At 41.3% G+C, this 12,158-nt stretch overlaps 1 protein-coding gene across 1 annotated transcript in view; it reads right to left on the bottom strand.

Moving 5' to 3' along the window:
* The window catches only part of LOC126194742 (ATP-binding cassette subfamily G member 4-like), a 513,739-nt gene that overhangs the window by 52,493 nt on the left and 449,088 nt on the right, over positions 1-12,158 (bottom strand). Inside the window, exons 3-4 of the mRNA XM_049933005.1 lie at positions 10,645-10,834; positions 689-834 (exon numbers count right to left, since the gene is read on the bottom strand). Coding sequence (XP_049788962.1) covers positions 689-834; positions 10,645-10,834 — 336 coding nt within the window. The remainder of the gene's footprint in view (positions 1-688; positions 835-10,644; positions 10,835-12,158) is intronic.

The following is a 12,158-nucleotide window of genomic DNA, read 5'->3' as shown; positions in this document are numbered from 1 at the left end:
CACTGTGTGAGTTTCACATCTCTGGTGACCTAAAGAAAGACGGTTGTGGGTGTCAGTTTCAGTCAGATGAGGAACTGCAAGAGTGGGGGTGGTTATGGATCTGTCAGGGGCTAACCATGTTTTATGGAACAGAAGCTGATTGTCTCATCTCCCAGTGGGATAAATATCTTAAGATGTGTGGTGATTACCTTTGAATGGAATCATTCCATGGTCCCATTGCGGTGAGCATTCGGTTTTTGTTTGCTTGACCATTTATAAGAAAGTATTAGAAACATGATTCAAGTCCAGTGAATTATATTCAGTTGAAGAAATCTTAGAAATCAGTGATATTAAAATATATTTTACACAAGTAAAGATTATTCTTTCTTTGTTTGTACATGTAGATATTGCATAAAAGTATGTGAAAATTGAACAAAATTTATGTTCGGATTTCAGGAGGAAGTGCACTATTTTCTCTGCAATCATTTTTCCATTATTATTTTTTGCCAGATGCTCCTTTTTTGGTTCTCCTTATTAGATACTAAAGTGCTGAAAATTAGTATCCAACTGTAATGAGAATCATCAAGTGTCACTGGAACCTCAACATAAAATAATGTTTTGATGCAGCACTTGAATACATGATGTTGCAAATGCAATCAATAATGTATTACATAAAGGTTTCAAATACATTTAAACCAACAGTACATACGTTGTAGGTTCATCCAGGAATATAACTGGTGGGTTGTTAATGAGTTCCAGTGCTATTGACAGTCTCTTCCTCTCCCCTCCAGACAGTTGTAGTGTCTGTGTAGCCTTTGCTCTACTGAGACGAAGCATATCAAGGATCTCCTCAACCTAATTAAATGAAGAGAAGAATTTGTTTAGTTGTTGGTGAACATCAGGAAACTTGCCCATTTAATGTGATAAAAATAAATTAAGTTAATGACAAACAAAATTAGTTTATTGTAAGCATATATGATTAACAACTGTATGTGTTGTTACTGACTTAGCTGCAGGATCTACAAGAAACACTGTTTTGCTTGTTATAAAATTTTAGTAGTAGTAGTAGTACTAGTACTAGTAGTAGTAGTAGTAGTAGTAGTAATTGTTATTAGTAGTGTTAGTATTATTATTACTGTTATTATTATCATTATCATTAAAAAGAACACAAAGTTGATGGACACGCGGGGTAGTCACGAGGTCTGAAGCGCCTCGTTGCGGCCATCGTGGTTTCCCCTGTCAGAGGTTCGAGTCCACCCTCTGGCATGGGTGTGTGTGTTGTCCTTAGTGTAAGTTAGTTTAAGTTAGATTAAGTAGTGCGTAAGCTTAGGGACCGATGACCTAAGCAGTTTGGTCCCATAGGACCTTACCACAAATTTCCAAAATTTTACATGGGTGATGAAACAAAGAAGCTAAATATTGTACACATATATGAAACCTTACATTTCAGTGATAAACATGGAAGAATGAAGCACCATAGAAACTGGCAACTATGATTGGGGATTAATATATGTTCTTTCATCTTAATATATTTTATTTACATGTACACTGTATGACATAAATACCGGCCGCTGGCTGGCCACTTCAAGGACTAACTCCGAGTCATTCATCACGTTCTCTTCACTGATGAATGTCGCATATCCCTTGAACCAGACAATCGTCGGAGACTTGTTTGGAGGCAACCCGGTCAGGCTGAACGCCTTAGACACAATGTCCAGCGAGTGCAGCAAGGTGGGGGTTCCCTGCTGTTTTGGGGTGGCATTATTTGGTGCCGACGTACGCCGTTGGTGGTCATGGAAGGCGCCGTAATGGCTGTACGATACGTGAATGCCATTCTCCGACCGATAGTGCAGCACATTGTCGAGGCATTCGTCTTCATGGACGAAAATTTGCGCCCCCAACATGCACATCTTGTGAATGACTTCTTTCAGGATAACGACATCGCTCGACTAGAGTGGCCAGCATGTTCTCCAGACATGAACCCTTTCGAACACACCTGGGATAGATTGAAAAGGGCTGTTTATGGAAGACGTGACCCACCAACCACTCTGAGTGATTTACACGGAATCGCCATTGAGGAGTGGGACAATCTGAACCAACAGTGTCTTGATGAACTTCTGGATAGTATGCTACGACGAATACAGGCATGCATCAAAGCAAGAGGACGTGCTACTGGGTATTAGAGGTACCGGTGTGTACAGCAATCTGGACCACCACCTCTGAAGGTCGCGCTGTATGGTGGTACAACATGCAATGTGTGGTTTTCATGAGCAATAAAAAGGGCGTAAATGATGTTTACGTTGATCTCTATTCCAATTTTCTGCACAGGTTCCGGAACTCTCGGAACCGAGGTGATGCAAAACTTTTTTTGATGTGTGTGTTATGTATGTGAATCTGAGTGCAGGGCCTATTACTTCAAATAAACAATGGTCACCATATATCAGAACAGTGTGCTGATTGCTTAACTAAATGTAACATATACAGGGTGTTAAAAATAAGTGACGAATACTTTAAGACTCATTCCTCATTGAAACGAGAAAAATACGTCCAATAAACATGGGTTCGGAATTGCATACTTTCTGCGATAAAAATGTGTTTACAGGAGGTAATGGCAACGCACCCCTCTGCCCTCCTGCCTAAGGAATAATGCACTCTTTGAAGAATATCCAGTAGCTGTTGTACCTGGTGGCACACATTGAAGATGCAATCCTGTAGTGTTCGCACATCGTTGATTGATGTGGCGTAGACCAATTCCTTCAAGTGTTCCCATAACCAAAATTCTAGGGTATTGAGGTCTGGGGAACAAACAGGCCAATGAATGCCCCTCCCCCCTCCCTTCCCTCCACCACCTGAACAATCCAGCGGACCTGAAATGTCTGCGTTAGACATTGTGACGAGAGTGTGCTGGTGCGCCATCATGCATGAACCAAATTTGTATTCGTTGCTGCAATGGCACAGCCTCTAGCAAGGTAGGCAATACATTAATGAGAAAGCCCGAGTAATGCGCCACAGTTAACCTTTGTGGTAGCACGTACGGCCCCATTAACCTATCGCCAAGTACGCCTGCCATACATTATTTGAGAATCGTTGTTGATGCCCTCTCTTCTGAATTACTTGGGGATTTATGTCTGTCCGTACATGCTTGTTATGGAAATTAACAACACCATCTCTTGTGAATCTTGCCTCATCGGTAAATAAAATCTTGGATGTGAACAGTGGATCTGCAGCACAATTTTGTAATAGCCATTGACAGAACCGCCGTCTGCCATAATGGCTTTAGGGGTTGAATGCGCTGTTGATGTATGGGTACAGCAATTGTTCATGAAGTACGCCTACACCCTATGTAAGAGAGTGACAGATGCCTTCTGCTGCTGCTAATCGTCGCACACTGGTCCCGGGGTTTCTTCCACTGAACGTAGCACACGCTCCTCCATGTCATGAGTGTGGAATGTGCAAGGCCTTCCACTGTCTGTCTTCCGATGTGCTAAGCCATCTGTGTCCCTCAGACGCTAGAAATGAGGGCACTCTGTGGATATGTTTCGGCGTAGAGGGCTCGGGATCGCAGGCTACCTCCATTTGCTAAACTATAGCAGAATATCATATCCGTTATTTCAATTGTAGTACACAATTTGTACATACAAAATTCGCAATAACAGTAAACATTGAATCCGCTAGGTAAAACATCATGATACGTACCCAGGGTAGACAGTAATGTACAAATAAGGCACACAAACACGACGAAAAGTAGCGTAGCCTACAACGCAACTCGAACCACACAACCGACTGCAGACCACCTCATGGTAGGTAATGCCCTGCCGACACATCTGACGGAGCGCCAGTGTAACGACTGAGCTACACTACTGGCCATTAAAATTGCTACACCAAGAAGAAATGCAGATGATAAACGGGTATTCATTGGACAAATATATTATACTAGAACTGACATGTGATTACATTTTCACGCAATTTGGGTGCATACATCCTGAGAAATCAGTACCCAGAACAACCACCTCTAGCCATAATAACGGCCTTGATACGCGTGGGCATGGAGTGAAACAGAGCTTGGATGGCGTGTACAGGTACAGCTGCCCATGCAGCTTCAACACGATACCACAGTTCATCAAGAGTAGTGACTGGTGTATTGTGACGAGCCAGTTGCTCGGCCACCATTGACCAGACCGTTTCAATTGGTGAGAGATCTGGAGAATGTGCTGGCCAGGGCAGCAGTCGAACATTTTCTGTATCCAGAATGACCCGTACAGGACCTGCAACATGCGGTCGTGCATTATCCTGCTGAAATGTATGGTTTCGCAGGGATCGAATGAAGGGTAGAGCCACGGGTCGTAACATATCTGAAATGTAACGTCCACTGTTCAAAGTGCCGTCAGTGCGAACAAGAGGTGACCGAGACGCGTAACCAATGGCACCCCATACCATCACGCCAGGTGATACGCCAGTATGGCGATGACGAATACACGCTTCCAATGTGCATTCTCCGCGATGTCGCCAAACACAGATGCGACCATCATGATACTGTAAACAGAACCTGGATTCATCTGAAAAAAATGACGTTTTGCCATTCGTGCACCCAGGTTCGTCGTTGAGTATACCATCGCAGGCGCTCCTTTCTGTGATGCAGCGTCAAGGGTAACCGCAGCAATGATCTCCGTGCTGATAGTCCATGCTGCTGCAAACGTCGTCGAACTGTTCGTGCAGATGGTTGCAAACGTCCCCATCTGTTGACTCAGGGATCGAGACGTGGCTGCGCGATCCGTTACAGCCATGCGGATAAGATGCTGTCATATCGACTGCTAGTGATACGAGGCCGTTGGGATCCAGCACGGCGTTCCGTTTTACCCCCCTGAACCCACCGATTCCATATTCTGCTAACAGTCACTGGATCTCGACCAACGCGAGCAGCAATGTCGTGATACGGTAAACCGCGATCGCGACAGGCTACAATGCGACATTTATCAAAGTCGGAAATGTGATGGTACGCATTTCTCCTCCTTACACGAGGCATCACGACATCGTTTCTCCAGGCAACGCCGGTCAACTGCTGTTTGTGTATGAGAAATCGGTTGGAAACTTTCCTCATGTGAGCACGTTGTAGGTTTCGCCACCAGCGCCAACCTTGTGTGAATGCTCTGAAAAGCTAATCATTTGCATATCACAGCATCTTCTTGCTGTCATTAAATTTCGCGTCTGTAGCACGTCATCTTCGTGGTGTAGCAACTTTAATGGCCAGTAGTGTAATACCTGTAAGTAAGCGTCCCGCAGCTCTTCCTATAAAGACGCGTTTAATCTCGGGAAGTATGCGGCTTCGGACCCACGTTTATCGGACTTATTTTTCTTGTTTCGATGAGTACTACCTCCTGTCAAAGTAGTCGACAGTTTTTTTTAACACCCTGTACAACCAATGTCTCCTTAGATGCATGGAAGATGAATATTTGTTATGCAGTTATCCGCAGAATTAATGTACTCGCAATTATCACAATGATGAACTCCATAGTCATTTTTGGATCATTAAAAGCTCATGAATTAAGAACTACGTTATTCAAATCAAATTATTGAAACTGGTGCCAAATACAAGTGACTTTGGTTCTAAATTGATTTTGGGATGTATTTGGCAAACAGTGGTGCGTGATTTAAGTGCAATGTGAGCAATTTTTAACTTATTCTGAGCTTCGTGTACTAGGTTGAGCAGTGTGACAGGTATTCCCTTTTAACGTTAGGAGTTTTTGGATCCACTCTCTGCTTGCTCTTGAGGGGAATTTGAGGCAGTGTATTCACTAGCTTGCGGAACTGGATGAAATAGGTAGAGCGTTGTTGCCGATAAGAAGAGACAATGGCTTAGGACGTCAGCACAAGATTTAGTGCGCCATTGCTACCACCGTTCAAAGCAGCCAGAGACCGTGACAGCATTTACTTACTGAGCGCCCATACCATTGTGATCGTATAGTTGTTTGAATCATCTACTCACAATGAGTACAATATTACTGTTGCTGATGCTCCCCCCCCCCCCCCCCCCCCACACACAAAAGAAAAAGGAAATTTTCTATTTGCAGTACGTCCAGGACAGACAAAACCCAAAATAAGGCAGAGTTTTACACATTTTCTCCAGTTCTTAATTTAGTTCCTGATAGTCACACAAACGACTTTATTTAGATTACCAGAATATTCGTGTAGGAGTTATCCAAGCGTAATTGCTAGCAAAAAATGGTTCAAATGGCTCTAAGCACTATGGATGGGACTTAACAACTGAGGCCATCAGTCCCCTACACGTAGAACTACTTAGATCTAACTAACCTAAGGACATCACACACATCCATGCCCGAGGCAGGATTCGAAGCTGCGACCGTAGCAGCAGCGCGGTTCCTGACTGAAGCGCCTAGAACCGCTCGGCCACAGTGGCCGGCAATTGGTAGCACTCTACCACATTAAGCAGTACTCCATTTTGCGTTATATATGAGTCGGAGAGCAACAATAATTTGTTTTCCAGTCCATCTCCTGACGACTTACTGAATGATTTCTGAAGTGCTCTGACTGTTGCATAGCCTGCCACCTGAGTCTGTAAAGTGTTGTGGCAGCTGGCAATTAGTCCGAATGCAGACGTGCGCAGAGATCGTCACTGTTAGAGGAGGTAACTCTACTTTGCTGCATGTTTCCTACACTGTAGTTAGTAAAATAACCTAGGACTCACGCTGCTGAAAACCTCAATAACAGCAAGTTCTTAAATAAGATTCTGTGAGTGGTGATTGGGAACATTGTTGGATGGAAGCAAGGAGAGCTCCCTGCTTTTTAAAACGTTTCCACTAGGAAAATGTAACGACGTCACCTACTGTGTGTTACTTTGCGATGGATTTCTGATATAAAAAACAGTTATATAAAATACAGTTAAACTTGTCCTGTGTCGTTGTAATACGTATTTACAGTAGTCTAGTTAGATTCATATTTATAGATTGATGCTTACAGATTTTTCATAAAATAAACAATTAGTGCAAATAATACTACTGAATACAGCTTGCTTCACACTCTTATTAGCTGCTAATGGTTCAAATGGTTCTGAGCACTATGGGACTTTACATCTGAGGTCATCAGTCCCCTAGAACTTATAACGACTTAAACCTAACTAACCTAAGGACATCACACACATCCATGTTCGAGGCAGGATTCGAACCTGTGACCATAGCGGTCGCACGGTTCCAGACTGAAGTGCCTAGAACCACTCGGCCACACTGGCCGGCAGCTGCTAATGATTTGAGTTCATCATTGTGGTAATAACATTCATTCCTGAAAGATTCAGAACAACCGCCAGGAACACCCTCAACTGTTCCACTGTCAGCCATCTTGTTTTTACACCTTCAATTGTTCCACTGCCTGCCATGTTTGTTTTTACAGCTGGTAAAGCAGTGAAACAGTTACAGTGACAGTGACAACTCAATATATAGTGCTTCACAGTGATGAAGATGATTAAAAGGATAATCTAAATCATTTCAGACATAGAAATAACAAGTTTACAAATCGTAGTTTTGGCTCAAACAATTTGTTTACTTTAAGATATAAGTAGTTGCTGATGACAAACCGTGCAAAAAAACGGTCACTGTAGAAAGACAACACATCAGAAAAACCACACCATGTGGTAAAAAGGTATGAATTCGTAATTTATGTTTTTTCAAATATCTGTAACACGAATTAAAAAACTAATAGCTACATGTATACAAATAGCAAAGAACACTATTTATCTTTAACAGATGGAAAATAAAAGCCCACTGAAGATGCTTCAACTGCAGTGAAACATGTTTGGGTTAAAAAACAAAAAATGTGTTTTGCTAAAGGCGGACCCTATCCAAAAACATACATATTGTTAAAGCAAACATGGAAGAAAAGAGCTTCAGACCCAAGATGATGAAGTGACATTCATTACACAGGTTCTATATTTACATTTCACCGCAGAATCAGCACTTTTATTACATGTTTCTGTTTGGATACTGATCGATCCAGTTAATATTTTAGATTCAACTTGTACTTTAGGATGAGGACTAAGAAACTCCTGTGTTCTCGAAACTAACAGTCACCTTTCTTTTTATATTTATAAAGCTTTTAGAGGAATAAACATGAATACACCAAGATCCTTAAAAAGGTGGTTATCATACTGGAACTAACCTAAATAAGATTTCGAAGTGTATACATTTTCTGAAATTTCGAAATGGCTTTACCATTTCATTTTCATGATAAATGCGAAAGAAAATTTTAAAAAATGGTAGGATTGACACAGTAACATATTTTTTGGTCAGAGACTAGTAGGCCTACGTCTAATTTGACGTTAGAAAATTTGACAACACAATCGATAGGTGGAGAAGGATATTGGAAAGATCAAACACATATGAAATATATTGGAGAAAGAAAGTGTAAATTCCTCACGTAATTATCTAAAGGCAATAGGTAATAATAGAAAGAAGGTGTTTGTTTTCATAGCATCTTTCTAGCATGATCAACAGGACGTAAGAAAAGTTGTAGGGGGATTCCTCACGGGATTCAGCATCACAGCTTCAGGCCAACATAGAATACTTTTTTAATCGAACAACATGTTCGAGAATTTAATTTAAATTTTGCTCTGGAGTCTGTGCCATAATGGAACTTCATGAAAGCTCAAAAGTATATGTCACAGGGATATAAACTTGAGTCCTTGCACTTAGTAAGAAATGCTGTTACCACCACTGTTTTGTTTCTGTGACGCCATCTGAACTGGGAAAAATGTGATCAAAGTGAAAATGTGACAAAAGCGAAAAATGGAAAAATACAATAGCGCACGAGAAGTTAAAGTGCGTGGTTACTGGTTGCGTCGAAGAAGAAAAATAGCAAAAAAGAAAGTGACATTTAGAAACATAACGTATCTGTTACGTGGGGAGGCGCCAGCGCCAATTGCTTTCTTCGTTCGATTCACCTGGATCGATTGTTTCCCTCTGGCGTTGCTTATCTTTGCCTCGTTGGCCGGTGGTAGTGCTGGTAGGCTGGTGGGCAGACTGGGTTTTGGCTTCGGAATGGCCGGTACGTGTCGCTGTTCAGAGGGTGAAACTTGTGTTTGCGTGGAGTTAGCTGGATTTGACCGGTGTATGTGGCTCGGAGTGCGGAAGCGGGTCTGTTATTGCAAGTTCTTGTGGCGTGACTGGGCCATGGTCTTCTACACAGGACGCTGAGCAATGTGTTATTCATTTTGGCTAGTGGAGTTGAACTATGTACCACGCAGCTGTCTATTGAAGAAGCAGACGTTCAAGCTTTCTAGTTTTGCAATCGGGCCTACCTGTGTTATCATTAGCTTCCACCTTTGCTTATGAGTCAGTATTGCGACATTCTGGTGTAATAACATTATGCTTTGTATTATCGTTGCCCTTTTAAAACTATTCTGTTTGTGCTGGGGCAGTTTTACATATTTTGAAATTTGAGGTCTACAGTTAATTTTTTGAACCATTTTTAATTTGCCTTTTTCTTGATGTGATCTATCTTTGCAGAATTTTATCTTACTATATTCTGGGGCTGTTAACATTGTTTCTTTTGGCTGTGGCTGTGTTTTGTGCTTTTCTGTTGCAGCACTACAATGGGCACCTAGTCCATGTCGAAATCGATGTCCGGAGTACGACGCCTTGGCCAACCAGTACCGGAGGGAACGGAGGTTCTTTTGGCCGCGGGGAAAATGGCAACCGATCTTGTATTAAGTTACGTTTCCTCTGCATTGGGACGCCAAGGCGTCTGCTCCGTTTGCTATACTGCTTATATATTTACTTTCAAAACTATAAAGGAAGGAGACTTCTGAATTATACCTTACGTGCAGCGGGAGTTGAACTTGGAGAAATACTTGATGGGTAGCGGAAATTGGAAATTATATGAATTTTCCTATTGCGTTTGCCCAGGTGACCTATTTAAAAGAAACTTATTTCACCTTTATTATTCAAGTGTCCTTTGTTAAATGAAACTGATTTTACCTTCTTTATTGAAATGGTTATAATTAGTATAGAAGTTGTAAGAAGTTCTTGTTTGCAAGTAATTCAATCAGAAAGGTTTTGGGTAATGTATTTTTTTCGACTTGTGTATCCTGTTCAAAAGAAACTTGTTTCACCTTTATTATTCAGGTGCCCTTCTTAAATGAAACTGATTTTACCTTTTATTACTGAAGCGCTTATAAGAAATTCTTGTTTCCACCTAATTCAATTAGAAAGGTATTGTGTAACGTATTTTTCTGATTTGTGAATAAGAGAGACTTGTACAAAGTTTTTGGGTAGATACTGTGCCCTTCGGGTTAAACTGTTGATCAGTAATAAATTAGTTGTATCTTGCAAGTCCTCTGTACTTATTATTTCACTTGTCACCGGTTTGCACGTAACCACCATGTTGCAGTATCATAAAAGCTACAACTTGAAATGCCAACAACTCACACTATTTTATGCTAACAAACGAAGCAACACATGAAAACAACTCGCTACTGATGAGAGTGCCTACCCGCGAATGACGATGGTCCAGGCTGCTTTCAGCTCTGCACACATTTTAATCTGCTCAGAAATTTCATACACAGGAATACTTACCAATACAGACTACCATAATCTGAATCGGTGGCAACACGTTTCTTTTTGTTTAAAATCGAATAGTGCGGGAAACAGCAAGACTCACGGCTGTGCGCTTCTGGCTCCTGGTGAGGTGGTTGCCCAGCTTCAGGTCAGCAGCGATAAGCATGGCCTCCAACACGGTGAGGTGAGGCTGCACTAGGTCCTCCTGCATGATGTAGCGCGACATCTTGCGGAACTGGCGCAGGTTGCGTGGTGACCCATTCGTCAGGATGGATCCCGTCACCTCAGAACACCTGTCGGCAGGTGAAGGCAGCTACTCACTCACGGCTGTCATGGCAATGCACGCACATACACACCAGCAACAGAAACATTTCTCACCATCCTATTCAACCAGTGCTCTGCTAGCTTACTTGATTATTTTCTTTTCTTTCTCCTTTACAATGGTAGTTACTGCAAAATTGCCGATATGCTACTGTTTTTTTTAATTTTTTTTTAAGACTGTTTTATTCTATCACTGTGATAGGTGCGACTTAATGTTTTTCCGATATTAACTTTACCTAGTGCACGAAGATCAAGTATGTTGTTAATGTGTTTATGATTACTGCTATGTTGTTTTATCAATGCATTAATATCTTTCACTCCCCTGTACCCAGCGCATCACCATTCCCGAATAGCAAACACTGAAAGCAAAGAGGTGCATTATTAACATCGCATCTGAGGATCCATTTCTTTTCATACACTTTCACCCTAAACTTCCTTGTACATTCGCTTTTCTTTCCACCATCTACGGGTGTCTGACTTATATAGGTAGTAATCGTAACTAAATTGAATATATTAATTTTACATAAATGATGTGAAATATATTCGTATTTTATAAATTATAGTTCAACATTGCGGGAAATAAAATAAAACGAGGGAAAAAAACATGGTAGCAATAGGATTCAATTGTGACCTGACATATTGCCATTCTGTGCACTTGACGACTGCACCGTGGCACAATTTCATGTTGCAATGATAAAAAGTCCCTCACAACTTAGTCATAAATTTCCGGAGAGCATTTTACCTCTTCCTACGACCTACTCAGGCAAAATATTCTACAATCTGGCTTCTACTCACATAATTCTAGCCAAATCGTTGATTCTCATTCCACATCCTCCCCTTATTAGATTTAAATTTAGAGTGGGTCTGCCTAACTCTTTAACCCTTATTAGATTTAAATTTGGGATAGGTCTACTTAACTCTTTAATCCTTATTAGATTTAAATTTGGTGTAGGTCTACCTAACTCTTTAACTCACACTTCCTCGTCCAAACATCTACTGGAAAAGGACTTCTTTAGCAGATCATATACAGAATTAGAAGCGGCAAAGAATAGTTTAACTGACAGAGAAACAGCAATTACTGTAATAACAGCTCACTTGTTAGTAGCAGTTAATTTAATAACAGCCAATAGTGCGTGCTCCCATCTGTTTGGAGTGTAAGTAGAAACATCGGGTTTCCTTAATTTATTTCATATCACGTTTGAAATTTAACGGCAAAAGTAATCTTCTGAAGTGCGAACTATGCTGTCACAATATCTGAGATCTGACCACGCATCAGAGAACAGATTGGACGGACCG

The sequence above is a fragment of the Schistocerca nitens genome, chromosome 7 (assembly GCF_023898315.1).
Source record: "Schistocerca nitens isolate TAMUIC-IGC-003100 chromosome 7, iqSchNite1.1, whole genome shotgun sequence".
NCBI classification, from domain to species: domain Eukaryota; kingdom Metazoa; phylum Arthropoda; class Insecta; order Orthoptera; family Acrididae; genus Schistocerca; species Schistocerca nitens.
This window is presented reverse-complemented; position numbering and strand designations above follow the sequence as displayed.